Here is a 17099-nt window from a genome sequence, read left to right as displayed (position 1 = left end):
AATAAATTAAGAAAAAAAGAAATAAGACCTTGAAGAGTTGTAATCATCAACTCTTAAAGTGCCCACTGAGGGAAATGTTCCTAGAAAAAAAGGAACCTCAAGTCTTTGAATTGTCCCCTAAATTTTTAAAGATAGTAAAAGTCACCAAAAATGACTATGTCACCAGAAATGACTTACTTCATTACTCAGAGATCTTATTAACACAAATCACAAGACATACATTTAAAAGAATCTGGACTTCTTAAGGAAGGAGTTTCATTGTGTTGGAGTTTTTCCCATTTATTCTTCTGTTCCATTTTTATGAATTGCTGCTCCCTTTTATTATCAAAATTATTATTTTTGTTCATGTAAAACATACAATTCTAAATTATTGCTCATATTACTACTGATGTACAACTGTTAGAAATTTATTTCATTACTATATTCACAGCTGGTATTGAACATTTTTTTCAAGTTATATTGAAAACAAGGTTCAGTTCACTGAAGCAAGCCAGAGTAAATGGTGGAAACATGCAGAGATCAAGATTCTGAGTCTAACTTTCTATCTATGCATGCTAGCATTCCAGGCTCTGAATTATACTGCCTCTGGGATTCACAAAAGTCTATAAAATATTTACAAGTGGATTTTATATAACTCTTCCACACATGCCTACATAGCAAGTATCATTCAGAACAGGGAATGTATCAAAGTCCAGTCAGGAAAACAGAAACCACAGTGAGTAAACAAAAGGAATTTAATCAGAAACTTGATTACACAGGTGATGGGACAGCCAAGAAGCAAAAGAAGACAATGAGGTAACTCAGAGATTAGCCACAGCAGGAATTCATCACAGCCTTAAACCAAAAGGATAAAGAAAAGAGGAAAAGCTGCCAGAATGCAAGGGCCCAGGTCAATGAGCTGGAACCACAGCAGATCTGTCACGCTCCAGCTGAAGCCATAAAAATGTAGCTGATGACAGATATACTGTGGAAAGACAGCAGCTGGGAGAAATGCCCTGGATTTCCTCCTCTGTACCCCCCAATCTCTCCACAGTGCCTCATATTGGTCACAGGAAGAGCTAACAAGAAAGCCTGAACTGCAGAGTCAGCTCCCTGTAATATGGAAGAAATGAGGGGGAATGGGCCAAGGATTCTACGCAGAGCAAGGGGTGTTGATAAGTTAGTACTGGTGTTGCTCGAGCTGGTTTTCATGTTATGTATTTGTTCACTTGTATTTCTACCTTCCTTCCTGCCTTCATGGATTTAAGAAACCGAGTATTTTACTAAGAACTTTTTGTGTACCAGGCACTACTTTCTTATTGTTTTGCTTCATTTGTTTTTTTTTTTTTTAACTGGGGCAGGGAGGGGGAGGTCAGGGGAACAGCTCATCCCACAAGTTTCTGGAACTAGAACTAAGTGGCAAAACATATATTAATAAACTGGCCTCACCCTGACCAAAGTAGAAAATGCCCTCAAGTGAAGAGTTTTATTAAAGACTTCTTATATTGAGTCCTTCTGCTGTCTTTGCCTTGTGTGAATGTATTACTGATTCTGATTCTGAAACCAAAATAGTGTAGTAGAACATGCAAGAATTTCTACTATCTAATATTGTAAGCCCTTTGAACTGTTTCCCAGACAGTTGTCTGATGTTAAAAACTACAAGCTATGACTGAAGAGAGAACAACAACAACAAAAAAATGGCCTTTAAAAATTTTCAGACTACCAATTCTGCTTGTGTCAGGAGAAAGTATTTAGTAAGTGAATCTGTTTCAGTATGTAACTTTCACTAAAGGAAACTTTTCACCAGCTAAATGAAATTGGAAGAAACATTCAAGAAAGAAGTATATATTCAAGTCTGCCATGGAGCCCCACTATCTGATGTTGGAATCTTCCTTATGTTTCTTGGGTATGTTTTCTCTTATGTGAACTACAGCACATATCTGGACTAGACAAGCTAAAACATCTGTGGTGACTCTGGGACTATTTAGACTTTTTCAGATGGCAAAGGAAATAGCAGAGCCCACAATCCTGGACAGCCTGTCTGGAAGCCAGGCACCTGGAGAATCTGCCAAGTCAGGTGAGCAGAGTTCTACATCTGCTCAAAGAGAAAAAGGAGGAGCGTAGAGGAGTGATAACCATTGACACTTATAAACCAACTGCTCAAAGAGTGACAAATCAAAGTTATTATCTAATATCGTTAGTTTTTTACATATTTAGTAAAAATAGAAACCCACCTGTAGACATTGGGCTCCTGGATACTTGTAGTATACACAAGCTGCACCTAAAATACATAAGTGACAAAGAAGAGCAAAGAATGATTTCTGTTGTTAAAATATTGGTTCTTATCAACATTAGGAGTTACAGGATGTTTTTTGCTTCTAAAGGGGACTGATACACACCTTTAATACCAGCAGCTCGGGAGGTTGAGGCAGGAGGATCACTGAGTTCAAAGCCAGCTTTAGCAATGGCAGGCGCTGAGCAACTCAGTGAGACCCTGTCTCTAAATAAAATACAAAATAGGGCTGGGGGTGTGGCTCAGTGGTTGAGTGATCCTGAGTTCAATCCCAAGTATCCCCCCTAAAAAAAATTAAAGTGGACTGATAGTTCTGAGATATCAGAGTAAATCACTGAGATCTCCTTTCCTAAGACACAGGAATTACCAACCCTCCTGTAGAGAAAGGCCAAACTTTATAGAGTAGTTGGCATGAAAACAAATACTAGCAGTCCCTCCCTGCCTGAAAAGCAATGAAATAGAGAAGTACACCCTCCTCACATAGGAACCATAAAACAAACAGAAGGGCAAGAGTAAAGCCCCTTTATTTAACCACTCAGGATGGTGCCGAGAGTATAAGCTACAACACAATCAAACTTGACATTGGAAAAGAAATATGTGTGAATCCATGGTGATTCACTAAATAAATACTGAGTACCTGTCATATACCAAGACAGAGGATATAGCAGGTCAAAAAACAAAACATAACAATCACATAAAACTGAACGTCCATGGGCTGGGGATGTGGCTCAAGCGGTAGCGCGCTCGCCTGGCATGCGTGCGGCCTGGGTTCGATCCTCAGCACCACATACCAACAAAGATGTTGAGTCCGCCGAGAACTAAAAAATAAATATTAAAAATTCTCTCTCTCTCTCTCTCTCTCTCTCTCTCTCTCTCTCTCTCTCTCTGTCCTCTCTCACTCTCTCTTTAAAAAAAATAAATAAATAAAACTGAACGTCCTGCTTCTGGTGGTAAGAAACTGATAAATAACAAATTAATAGGTAAAGTTAATCAGGGGGTGCAAGATGCAAAGTAGGGGAAAGATTGCAGTTATAACTATATTAATCAAGTAATCACTGAGTAGAGGTGCTTGAGCAAGAACTAAGATGAGGAAAATACACATATATTAGTGGTAACATGATTCATGTGGAAGCAATGACTATAAAAAACACTCTGGAGCGTCTTGTGGCCTGAGGAGTGGGCGCCAGGGAAAAAGGGGCAAGATCATGTATACAGAGTGGCAATTTAACCTACTGTTCAAAGTGGGACACTTTTGAGGGCAAAAGGGAGTTCTAAAAACAATTCACATATAATTTTTGAAATATGTATTTTTATCAAAAATTTAATTTTTATTATATTGGTGAACCTACAAAATAATTCTACTCAATACTCATTTTCTAAATAAAAATTTCTAAAATATTTTAAATGACTATATTTACAAACATTAGGGCAAGTTTAAAAAACTCATCTGAACATTTAAATAGCACAAGTAAATTAATTATTCTTGATATATGGTCACAAACCTTAATCAGTTTCTTAGCATTGCTGTCTCTGACATCGTGATATAAAAATTTTTTTGGAAAATATATTCCTTTCAGAATGGTGCTATCGTTCTCACAAAATTGAAATCTCCTTCAAGGCTGAATTTTATGGTTAATATATTTGAATTGCTGATAGTTTTAATTTATACCTGCTTGTAGACCATAATGTTTTTAACTGGTCTGAAGAGACCTTTGCTGTGAATTTGTACATTCAGAGCAAATTCTGCTAAATGGAAAATATTCTCAATTCTATTTTTTATGCTGAAATGTGTAAATATTTTGGGACAATATTTTCACAGGTGCTGCCTTTCTGCTTCTCTTTCAGAGCACCTTTCTTCAATAATATTCTTATAAGCCAAAACTTTGATATACTTTGACAATTTTATTTCATTCGGTGGAGAATATAAATTTATTCAATTAAAATAGGGATCAAAATCTGATTTTTTCAGAAACACAATTTTCAAATTAGTAATTAAACCATTGAACTCTCATCTTTAGATTTGTTCAATTCTCAGCTTTTGTAGCAAGAAATCTAAGCTGCAACTTTTTCAAACTCATTACTCCCTAAAAGCTTCAAAAGCAGAATTTTAATGCTATTTCACTGAATAATTTAAGATTTCAAACTCTTGCTTTTTGGGGAGTGGAGGAATACCAGGGATTGAACCCAGAGGCACTTAAACACTGAGCCACATCTTTAGCCTTTTCTATTTTTTTTTTTTTTCATTTTGAAATAGGATCTCCCTGAGTTGAGCATAACACAGGCTAAATCTGGGTTACTTCATGAACTGAGACATTTCCAAATCGAAGGATGACAGGCAAGACAGCGAGGAAATATATACAGCCATGTAAAATTGTGTCCTTATATTCAGTATCAGCTTCTGTCACATGTTTTCTACATCAGTTACTTATAAACTCTATGTATATATACTAATATTTGTAAATTTGAAAAATTTTGGTTTCCATATTGATTAGTAGACTTTGAATTTTGTTTGGATGCAGTCGTGAGTTTTGTGCACATCAAAAGTAATTCTGAGTACATTTCTGTTCCGTAGGTTTTGAGTTAGTAAGAACATTGTTTTTTACCACAAATCTGTGCTTCACCAACATTTGTATTTATATTATCACCACAAAAAACAATATTTTATCTTCAGTGTCAAATTTTTCAATTAAACTTACGATAACCTCAGCAACATCAGATGTTTCCTTTTTTTTTAAAACTAGAGAATGAACTTCCACATAATCCAATCCTTTGAATTGGATGAAATACAACCAAAACATTTTTGTAATTAACAAATTTTCTAGTGGAGACATCTGATAATATTGATATAAAACTGACATTATTTGACGGTTTTTAAAGGGAAACAACTCTTTAATCACCACCACTTCAAGTACAAGCACAAGAAAACTTGGAATGGAAATGAGCAAACTTGATTTAGAAGAGTCATTTGATACAAAGGGAAAGGTGTGCTTCACACTGACACGTAAACACACCTCCTAGAGCAGCTGCATGTTTAATTATCTAAATTTGTCTTAACTTTTGAAGTAGATGCCAATTCTTCTCCACCATATTTGTGCCTTTTGGTTTTCAAAAGGACAATGATATCTCTACTTGCTCCCATCGTGGATTTGGTAAATGTTGACAAATATTTTGTGAAAGTCACACATTTATTAACAGCTTCTTTGAGCAAATAAAACTGTAAGTTTTGGCTTCATTTAAGCTAACTTCTAAAAGGCTTTGTTGTAAAGTTAAAAAAGTGTTGCCAAACAATAAAACAAATCCTTAGAGCTTGACAGAAGTAAATAAATAATCTGCACTAGAAAGAATATTCAGATTACACTATACTCTATGACAAGAATGCTTCACTTCTATTTCCTAAACATCATTTGTATAACATTAAGCCACAACTTCCCATGTTTCTGACTGACTCCGAGGTGGCTCTGTGCATGTCACAAATAACCACATGGACAATGGCAGGGCATGAGCAGGTATACAAAGTGGCCCTCACAAATTTTCCTGCTACCACCTAAGATCAGAGAAGTCAGCTGTTCCTGACTGCTTGTGCTTGAGTTCTTAGCTTTAAGAGCCAGCAACTTGTACATTCAAGGTACTAGAATAAATGAAAAGTTACCGAGGAGGGATTTGTGTTACCCTGATGGGGCAGGATCTTTGAAGCCTCAGCAAGGTTACTCTCCTTTTTGGAATGCTGATCCAGGGAAGGATGAGCTGGGTTAGAATATTCATCATTGTCCTGGAGGGTGGATTGTTCCAATTCCTCCAATAAAGCATCTATATAAGAAATAAGAAAATTATAACATAGAATAAGTCTCCAGAATTATTTTCTCTTTAACCAGTGTCCCCATTCATCTCCTTCTCTTGGATAAAGTTATTTTCAAACACCTTCCCTTCCTCCTTATTTCACTTACACTGTGACCTGTTATACCAGGATATAGTTAAAGCCTCCTTATATTCTGGCTTCTTATTTCCTATGGTTGCATTCAGTATCATAGTCTCACTCTATTCTCTGACTTCTTATATTGCAAGTATTCATTTTATTCATTCATTAGGGCAGACCACCCACAAAGATCCCCAACTAGGAAAAGATAATCCTAAATATAAAGATAGATCCTAAATATGTTTCTTATCAGAAAAATATAAGCAATTTTATAAACATCTTGAAAAATACCAGGGAAGTAACACATTCTTAACCCTGGTGATTTTTTTTTGCTGTTGTTGTTTTAAATTTCAAGAATGATTCCAAGCAAATAAAAAATTCTCAAAACAAAGTGTAAGTATTCTTTTAGGGTGTGGAGAGAATCAGAAGTTGAAGAGAAGACAGATATTGCAAAATCAAGATGTTGCAATTCAAATAGTTGGGACTTGTTTCTCTTGTAGTTTTCTTGGGAAAACTTTATAATTATTTATATTAGCACTTTTCTGTTGTAATGAAATTAATAATAATTAATAAAAATTAACACACACCAGCCACAGTGCTCAGAAGTTTACACATTTCATTTAATTGTCATAACACTTTGAGGAAGATGATATTATTGTCCTTAGTTTTAAGATTGAAAAAGAGACAAAATAACCAGCATAGGTGCAGAACCCAGGACTTGAATCTGGGCTATCTGATTCCCAGCCCCCAAACAAAGTTGGAGGTCATAGTCCCCACTTCTCACATGGATTCCAGGTCTTCTTGAGCAAGACATTGTCTCTGAAGCTGTTTCCTCATCTACATAAAGAAGTAGTTGGATAGAACAATATTTTTCAAATTGTGCATAAAGACTCATTAGTGGATTACTAGTGGATTTTTTAACCACAAGTTAAAGTTTGTAAAGCAATGAATTATATTATTTCTAAGAACCTTCCTAGCTCTGAAGTTCTCAAATAAAGAAAATGAACTTCACAGTTCATTCAAATTAATAAACACTGATTTTCATTTATGTCAGATTTGCGGAGTAAAGATATTTCTTAAAGGCATAGGAAAAGATCTAATCGTATTTTACAAAAAATTCTATGGAACTTTCTCAATCATGCATACCACAAAATTTTGACATTCATGCACCATTTTATAAATAAGAAAAATGACATCAACTCTTCTGGTCAAATTACCCTTCAAGAATAAAGTAATGGGAAAAATAGCAGGGAATATCTAGAGATTAAAAAAGACTTAAGGGCCAGGCTCGGTGGCACACACCTGTAATCCCAGCGGCTTGGGAAGCTGGTAGGAGGATCGCAAGTTCAAAGCCAGCCTCAGCAAAAGCAAGATATAAGGCAACTCAGCAAGACCTTATCACTAAGTAAAATACAAAATAGCACTGGGGATGTGGCTCAGTGGCCAAGTACCCCTGAGTTCAAATTCCCAGTACCCAAAAAATAAATTAAAAAAAAAAGACTTAAGGGATTTATAACTAACTTCAATATATGATACCTATTTAATCATTAAGTACACTTTAAAACACTAAACTTTTATACACCTTTGAACACTGAATAGTCAATAAATACAGTTAGTTTATTCTAGGTGTGATAGTTTTGAAAATATTAAGTGATTTCTGTTAATTTTAGGTGTGATAATGATATTTCATGATATTGAGAGAAATCACTATTAAGTCTGTTGTGAGTGTAATACTGCTCTTATGGTATAAATATACTCTTACATTAGCAAATCTGAGAAGTAGCTTTAAAATGATACAGAGATGGAAAGAATAGGTGGATATATAGAGAGAGGTATATATATATATATATATATATATATATATACATATATATACACACACACACACATATAGGTGTATATAAAATTGATTATGTATGTTCTACCTTTGCATATTTAAAAATTCCCTTATTATAATGCAAGATTTTTGGTTTTTATTGTCTCTGTGTGTGTGTGTGTGTGTGTGTGTGTGTGTGTAGTACCAGTGGTGCTTTATCATTGAGCTCAACTCCCACCCCTTTTTGGTTTTTATTTTGAAACATGGTCTTGCTAAGTTGCTCAGGTTGGCACCCAAGTTGACATCCTCCTGCCTCAGCCTCCTGGAATTACAGGCCACTATGCCCAGCCTATAATGAAAGGTTTTAAAGAAGAACGAAGAAAAAGAAAATTAAGAAAGAGAAGTAAAACTTTTTGTCTCAGAATTTCATTAGCCAGACTCAATACTAAATTTCAGAATTGCAATTGTTTATTATATTAAAATATAGCCTCTTTTTAATTTTCTACGAAGCTTTGCTACAACCAGAAGTCAAAGTTCTTCCTAGATTAATAAAATGCATTTACAGTAAAAATTGCAGGAAGCAGGAGACCATACTGTGAAGCGCATGGAAGTATCAGCTATCAAAAGTCACGAAAACTCTCCTGAGTCATGAGTTAACAAGGCTTTCTCTTCCTGTTTCCTGAAGAGTTTCTGCCTTTTGCCAGATTCTGTAATCTGAAGATGACTCATTTCAGTATGACAGATGAGATTATTGGGTGTGGAGAGGTACTAGACTAAAAACCCTTTAGTCCTCTCCCTAGTGCTTCACCATGGAAATCAGTACCTACATTTATATGGAAGGAATGCAGTGAGGGATCCTGGGAGTCTCCCAAGGTTGAAATGATCCATAATACTCCTGGTTCTTTTTATCTACCATCCTCGTGTAATGAGGATTTAGGTAAAACCTATGGGGCTACAAACTCCTAACCTCTAAGGCAGTACTGCAGAGGGGAAAGATTTGCTCACCTAAGTCACACTATTCTCAATGGTATTCCTTTGCTGAAGCGGGAGGGAAACAGTCTTGGGGTAACTATGGAGCTGATGATAGTTTGAAGAAACTGATGGGGTACAGCCATCAATAGCCCACTGGATAATCTGTACATGTTAGCTTCCAGAGTACTTGGTACTTTCTACATTTCTCAAAAAGATTTCTTTAACATCCATCCTGCTCAGTAAATGCAAAACTACACAATTTCTTAATGGGGTTATTTCATTGACCAGAATACCTGAACTAACACAATTTTAGTACAGGAGAACACCTTGCGGCTTAATTGGTTTTGATATCAGATGCTCCTGGGAGTAACACTGAACAAGTTATTATGGTTTTTTACCTGAAAAAAAAGTAGATAATATCTATTTTAGAGGATTGCTGCAAATACTAAAATGATTTACAATATCATCTAGTTTAAGCCAATGTCACTGAATAAGTACTAGTTTTCTTTGATTATCTTAATGAAATTTGGTACCCTTTAAAAAAAAGAAAACCTGATGGGACTCAGGCAGAAATGCAAATTCTCCCAACACTCACAATTCATAAGAATTTGTATTCTATCCCAGGTTCAAAATATGCTACCTCCTATCAAGTGTGGTGTAGTAGGCCTGTAATTCTAATGGCTTGGGAGGCTGAGGCCAGGAGGATCCTAAGTTTAAGGACAGCCTCAGCAATTTATCCAGATTCTGCTTTAAAAAAAAAAAAAATTAAGGCTGAGGATGTAGCTCAATAGTAGAGAGTTCCAGCTTCAATCCCCAGTACTAGAATTTTTTTTAAAAAAGTCAATCTCCAGTATCAAAATAGACTTTACTTCAAAACAGTTCAATATTTATTAAACATCAACTTTTTTCTTTTCATTAACATTTCTCCCCTCCTGTTATTTGTTCTTGTTCCTTCCTCTTTCTCCAGCTCTGAAATCACACTCCAACCAACATTTTCTTAAAGAAATTGTACAAGATATCTAATTTATGGTTGTTGTTTGCACTCTTGACATATCTGTGAACACACACAAATCCTAAACACTGAAGAATTAATACAGCTTGAAACCTTGGTACAAGTTCATGGCTCAATATTAGGAGACTGCTGCAACCCCCCCCCCCCAAAAAAAAAGGTTGGCAAAGCCTACTGAATGAGTAGCAAGAATGAAAAACTTTGCATTACTCCAAAGCTTGAAATTAGTTCCACTGCCCATTTTTCTTACTTGCCTCAAAGTGTAAGGAGGAGGTATTATATTTTCAGGCCACAGTAATCTACTCCTTCTGGATTCCTCTGAATAAAAAGCTTACCAACAAAATCACTGTAGTTATAGTACTATGTCTTCTTGATTTAATACTATGCCATAGAACAAATAAAACCACTCTGGCCTTTCTCCAACCTCTGCGGATCCTTTTTTCTTGTACTTCTACCTCATTTCTCTTCCTCATAACACCATCTCCCCCCATTTTCTTCCTTTCACATGGTTTCTCCACAAATCACATCTCTGCAGTTGTCTAGCTGTGTAGTCACCCTGTGATCTCCAGCAGTCCCCAAAAGGGAAAAGCCCACAATAAAAACTGACAATTTCAGTCACAAATCTGTCCAGAAGTACTTGTCCCAGAGTTCACACTGTAGTAAGCACCAAACTCTCTGCATATTGTGCCACTGCAAACAGTAAACTTACTGTTGCCCCAATCATAATTCCTCATGCTCACTCTTGTCTGGATTGAGGATAGATGCGAAAAAAATCTTCCAGCACTATTCCCTGTCTGACTGCAAATACACCCCACCATACATGGAGATGGTGGCCAAGTCCTCATCCTCTCTGTTTCTCCTCCAAGATACTCCTCACTCACCCAGCTCTTCCATTGTTCCACACCCAAGATGTTCTGGTCTCACAGGTAATGAAGAACTGCTTTGGCATGTGGTGAAGAAGAGGACCACAAAGGAACTAAATGAGACCGTCTAAAGCAGCCTCTACAACTTTTTTTGGTTCCTGTATTTGCTTAACACTTCCTCTCTTTTGATTTGGTGAATTTCTTCTTTTCTTGTAGGTCACAGTTTTTAAAATGGGACCAATATAGGAAGCAGGTTGGAAGGTTTGAGTTTTGGTAGTTCATTGGTCAGGGTGATAAAGATTCAAAACTAATTTAACACCTGCTATGTGCCAAAATTCATCTTGAACTAATGGGAATGGCAGGTATACACTTGTGGGGTTTTTTCCCCAAGTGTAGATAGATAACTCATGTGACTAAGAAACTGCTCTTTTTTGTTTTTTTTTTTTTTCTGTGAAGCTGAGGGACCATAGAGGCACAGCCACCTTAAAATTTCAATCAGCATTAACCAACACCAAGTTCTTTACTAAATTATTCATAAATTAAATTTACTTGCTTTCCTGTATAGTTTATAAGTCCTTTAAAAGCAGGGCAGAAGTTGGATTCTTGACCACTGGCTTATTCAGTGGTCCAAAATGCAAACATCTATGAAGTAATGAAAAATAAAACTGGAAGGTTTAAGATACAAGGTACTAGACTGTGTGGACATTTGAATTAAACACAATCCCCCCCTTGTGACATTACCCTGTAGCAGTTTTTGTTTTTTTAACTGACACTGTGATTAATTTCTTATCACTGTTATTTTATTCAATTGGGTGAAATAAAACATTTACTAAAGGCCTACCATCAGGCAGTAAGGAACTGTAATAATTGCCTCTTAAAATACATTTTACCCAGTTTTTAGCAGTGAAGTAGGTTCAAGGAATCGTAATTTATAACACACTAGGTAGCATTTCTACTTACAATAATCCACATTTTAGGTCAAAGCCCATGATCTTTCTTCTAAAACACAGTGGTCTTTTGCTTGTTTGTTTAAGGAATCATTCCACTGTTTTTTTTTTTTTTTTTTTGGGTGGGGGCAGATATTTCTCTGTATTACTTTATGCAGCCATTGGATGTCAGTGCTGTTTTAAAAGTCTGCTCACTGCAAATACTGAAAAATCCCCCAATGACACTATGCTAAACGTTTTTACAACTGGAAATGACATTAGCTCTATGAAAGTGCAAAACTCAGTAGTGAATTATAAAACATTTGCCTAATCTTAAGTGGTAAGTAAAATACTGGAAAGAAAAAATGTACTTCAGCAGTTATCTGCAGTTCAATTTAATGATTAACGAGAAACTTGGAATTGAATCCCCAGATCTTCTTTCCATTTTCCTCCTTTTCAGGATTTTAACCTAGGATACTTTATTTTCCAGAGGTAAAGAACTATTCTTGCAAATCGTTCCTTGATTATTAGGGATTAAAGGAAGGAATGGGAGAGGACCACGGCATTAATGACTACAACTTGAAGATCATCAATGGAAACTCCCTTTTGACGCATCAGGAAAACAATTTGCTTGCACACGCTAGCGAGCAGAAAAATAACTTCTGACAAAGCTGCGGTCCCGACCGTGCATCCTGTGCAGCAGTAACATTTATAAACCTCAAACTTCCGGGTGGGGAGTTTAGCTTCTCCGAGGTCACTAAAGTCACGCTAATGTCCCTTCTCGTCTCTCTCCAGCTCAGGGACCACAGCCAAGCCAGGCAGTGACGCCAGCTCCTTGACGCCTCAACATCTGGCAGCAAAGCCACTTTATAATGAATTCCACAAATTTTATTAAAACTGAACTGAGTGGGGCATTGCTAGACCCCTGCAGACCCGATGGACGCCGATTCGCTCCCTGACCTCCAAGGGCTGGCAGGAGAGCGGGTCAGACACAGGAAGACAAGACGAATAATATAAAATGAACGCTAGCCGGCCCCATGATAAACGTCATTTGAACAAACCAAAGTAAATAAGGATTATGATATGGCCACTCCGGAAAAGCTACGCTAACGCCAAGAAAGCACCAAGAACTGAGAGATAGCCTTCCGGGCAAGCCTTCCAGCAACCGGCTCAGCAGCTGAGCCCGGATGTAGGCAGGCGTCGCGGCCGAACCCGGAAACGTTGCCTCCGGAAAAAGCAAACTACCTTTCCCGTCGTGACTTGGTCAAAAACTCCCAGCATCCTCTCCGCCTCTGGTTTCCTATCATTTTTCTTGAAGCGTAGGGTAAGTACGACTTCATTTCCCAGGATGCCCTTGGCCAAATTATCCCTGCGCATGCGTCAAGAGGCGGGCCCACGTTACTCCGCCTCCGACCTACCGCCGCCATTTTTTCGGAGACTTTCATCCGGCAGCCGACGGGGCTTTTTTTCTTAAAGGAGAAGCGACAGCTCAAAAAAATTTCCCCCTTCTCCCCGCAAGACCTGGCGGCGTTGGGGACAGAAAGGACAGAGACAGGGAAGTGGGGTAGGGGTGGAGGCGGCAGAACGCCCAAGCTACTTCTCTGGTTTAAGGAAGCTTAGAAACAGCCCTTGTGGCACTTGCGGCTCCTTAGGGAGGCAGGTGCGCGCGCAGCTAGTCCGGGGCGCGCGCAAGGCGGAGAAAGAGGTACTTTTTCTAACCACCCGCCTCCCTCCCTAGATCTACCCCTCCCACTGTCCCTAGCGCGCATTGAACTCCGGAGGGGGGAAAAGGTCACTTTGTGATTGTCGCGAGACGAAGCCGTTTAACGGTGAGACGGGTGCGCGGGGAAGGAAACCTCGCGCGCTCCCTTGGAGCTGTTTCCTGATTGGCTGAGGCAGGGGTTGGGGGCGGGAACTTAGTACGTCGCTGCGTCAGGGACCGCGGGAGTACGGGCAGGGAGGCCGATCCTCTTCTCCGATTGGTCCGCTGAGCGTTTGTGGCAGGCGCGCGCGCGTGCCGTCAGCGGTAGCGGGTCTTGAGTGGCAGGGGGCGGGGGGGCACCCTCGGAGCGGGCGGAGGGGAGGGGGGAAAGGAGCTCAGGGTGAGAGTGAGCCGGACGCTCCGGGAGGCGAGGGGGGCGGGGGGAGCAGCGTCGCGGCCGCCGCCGCCTCCGCCTCCACCGCCTGGAACGAGGGGGTGGGGGACGGACGAGCCCCGATGCCGGGGGAGACGGAAGAGCCGAGACCCCCGGAGCAGCAGGACCAGGAAGGGGGAGAGGCGGCGGCGGCCAAGGCGGCTCCAGAGGAGCCCCAACAACGGCCCCTTGAGGTGGCGGCGGCGGCGCCTGCGGGGACCACGAGCAGCCGCGTGCTGAGGGGAGGTCGGGACCGAGGCCGAGCCGCTGCGGCCGCCGCCGCCGCCGCTGTGTCCCGCCGGAGGAAGGCCGAGTATCCCCGCCGGCGGAGGAGCAGCCCCAGCGCCAGGCCTCTCGACGCCCCAGGGCAGCAGTCCCAGGCCGCGAAGACCCCGTCTCCAGTTCAGGGCAAGAAGAGTCCGCGACTCCTGTGAGTACCGCAGCATTTCAGGCGGTGGTAAAGACCCCCCTCTGTCTGCACGCAACCCTCTCGGCTCCCGTAGCGCCCACTCCACGTGACACCCTGCCTGCTCTGCCCCCTGCCGGCTCTGCACGCCAGATGTCACGCCGTTTCCCGATTTGCGGTCTATCGCTTCCCTGCACCCTGGTGTCCTCTACCTGTCTGGCCACTTTCCCGCTCCCTGAAATCACTCTTTGTATGGTGCTCTCTTTTGCTCCCTGATGACCCCACCTCTTCCCTGCCGCCCGCAGGCATGTCCCTCTCTGGCATCTGCCACCCCCTTTGTCAGCCTATCGCTTTCCCTTCGGCTGCTTTCCAGTATTACATCACATCCCCATTAGGAAATCAACAGCAGGTTCCTTGCCTTCAGGAATGCCCCCCCCCCAATTAATTAGCCCAAGAACCAATTCTAATAGTATGTTTATGTTTTTACTCTCCTAAATTGACAAATTCATTTTTCATTTTTTTGTAAGAATTTGATACTTCTCGTCAGGGCAAAGACGTATAGAGTATTTTGTATAACTAAACTAGGTGAATACTTAATTTTTGTTTTTACCAAGTAGCATGTTTTTTCTTTAGTTATGCATGTATTTTAATAGGAATGTGTGCTTCATTCTTAAGAGAGAGTCTGGAAGGAATTATTACCTAGAGGTAATAGAAGAACCACAAACAAATGGCTTGGAGCATAAATATTTTAAGTAATTTAAATATAATGTTTACATATTAAGAACACTGGAACACACAAAATTTTAAATTACAAAGCTAATCACATTAGCTATTGAATTTATTGCTGAGAACGTCATTTGTGTCCTTAGACCAAGTGAAAAAAAAAACTAGTAAAAGCAAAGAAAATTGAAAGCAGTGTCAGTTTTAAGTTTCCATTCCTCCAGTAGAGAGAGTGGCAAGGTTTGACTTGCACTACACCCAGTGCATTTAAAGCCTAAAAGAAACTTGTGACCTGGCATCCTTGTGTTAGAAACCTCAGGAAAAGGAATAGAATTCAGAGGTATCATTTTGGTAGAGAAGTGCTTTCAAAGTTCTGAATGCCATTTAAGTTAATGTAACTTAGAGAATTTATTGTATAAATTGCAGTTCTGTGGACAATAAAAATTTGTATCTAGAAATTTTTCAGCTGCAGTTGGAATTCTAATTGCTGTAGATGCATTTCGTGTTCATAAAAATTTTAAAGTTCTATACTTAATTTCTTGTAAGTTTCAGAAGATAGGTATTATTAATCTTATTTTGATATAAATTCCTTTGGTGACTTTTTTACCTGTGCCTCAGGTACTGTATTTCACTATATAATTGTGGCAGATTTCATGCCAATTTTTTTGCAAAAAGGTGGGGGGTATGACCATTATACAGATTTTTTTTTAAGTGCTGGTATTACTTAAAATTCACTTGTTAACTAAATAACTTTGGTGCAAGATTAGGATGCACAGAATACTTGTGAATATATGTTAGAATTAAGTAGCTCAAATCTGTGCACATTTCTTTGTGACAGTTTAGAGGATATATTTGTTTAAAACAAGTTAACACATTACTTGTTATTAATTCATGCATTAGAATCAAAATATTACAAAAGAAACTTAAGAAAATTTATTACAGTGTTGCAAAATACGAATTTAGGAAATTTAATCTGAGTCCTATCTTGCTGGGTTATCATTGGTTTTTTTATCTGATGTGAAGTCCTCAGTGCCTCAGGAAAGGTGTGCTTACTGATGGTACTGCAGTGTTATAAACAAAATCTGTTTTCAGAAATACACTGACAAGCATATCAGTACTACTTTTTTTTTTTCCTATTTTGTGTTTTTTTATTTCTTACATACATGACAATAGTGGAATGCATTGCAATTATAATTATCCAATCACAGCACAATTTTTCATAACTCTGTATATAAAGTATGTTCACACCAAATTATGCCATTATACATGAGCTCTCTTATCATTTTTTTTCTTGCATTACAATTCTTAACAAAACACATTTCTCTTTTACCACTATATAAGATAGTGTCTCATTGATAACATTCCTATGAGACCACATTTGTTTCAGTGACATTGAAGGATATTTTTATGTATAAGCATAATGTTTAGGGACTTGCTATTACATGCCTTAAGGAGAAGATATTATGCAAGATGTTGATTCTCCTTATTTTTCTATATATTTAAAGTGATTTCAATAAAATACCACATGACCACTTTTAAAAAAAATGAAATTCACTGACAATTTACATGTACTGAGAATTCTAGGCTTACAACTTGCAGTGCATAAGAAGACATCCTTATACCACGGTGAATACATTGTTATTGTTCTATTTACATTTTTAGCAGTGTGAGCAACAGAATTATACCATGTAATGATTGCATGATGAAAGTTATAAACCAATTTTTGTGCTAAAAAAATCAAGGTGACGATTATGTGGTGAAATATGGTATGGGGGATACTCCTATGATGTGAGTTTGTAGGAATTAGATATCATATGAAGACCTTCTTATGTTTCCTGGCATATAGTAAGTACTAAATAAAACGATGTATTGAGTACTGGTGATATGGTATAGGTATGAGTAGTTCGTAATGGTGTTCTTCATGTCAGTTCTACAAAATGTATTATACATGAACGAAGTTAATACTTGAAATAATTTCAAAATTTGCTTTCATTTTCACCTAACATGTTAACACATTGGTGTTAAATACACCTTTATCTTAAATACAATTTTACTTACATTAGTAGT

At 38.6% G+C, this 17099-nt stretch overlaps 2 protein-coding genes across 5 annotated transcripts in view; one reads left to right on the top strand and one right to left on the bottom strand.

The window, feature by feature from the left end:
- Positions 1-10965, bottom strand: part of Lpxn (leupaxin) — a 33693-nt gene extending 22728 nt beyond the window's left edge. The window contains exons 1-3 of one of the 3 annotated variants that reach the window (XM_026406504.2): positions 10864-10965; positions 5922-6079; positions 2214-2260 (exon numbers count right to left, since the gene is read on the bottom strand). In XM_026406504.2, coding sequence (XP_026262289.2) covers positions 2214-2260; positions 5922-6079; positions 10864-10876 — 218 coding nt within the window. In that variant the 5' untranslated portion in view covers positions 10877-10965. Of the gene's footprint in view, positions 1-2213; positions 2261-5921; positions 6080-10863 lie in introns of those variants that run through there. The other 2 variants (XM_077797440.1, XM_026406505.2) reach the window with 2 other exon arrangements.
- Positions 10966-13862: 2897 nt separating this feature from the next.
- Zfp91 (ZFP91 zinc finger protein, atypical E3 ubiquitin ligase) overlaps positions 13863-17099 on the top strand; it is a 32075-nt gene continuing 28838 nt past the window's right edge. For both annotated transcript variants that reach the window (XM_026406501.2, XM_026406500.2), the window contains exon 1: positions 13863-14336. In XM_026406501.2, coding sequence (XP_026262286.2) covers positions 13990-14336 — 347 coding nt within the window. In that variant the 5' untranslated portion in view covers positions 13863-13989. The remainder of the gene's footprint in view (positions 14337-17099) is intronic.

This window comes from Urocitellus parryii, chromosome 4 (assembly GCF_045843805.1).
Source record: "Urocitellus parryii isolate mUroPar1 chromosome 4, mUroPar1.hap1, whole genome shotgun sequence".
Classification (NCBI taxonomy): Eukaryota; Metazoa; Chordata; class Mammalia; order Rodentia; family Sciuridae; genus Urocitellus; species Urocitellus parryii.
This window is presented reverse-complemented; position numbering and strand designations above follow the sequence as displayed.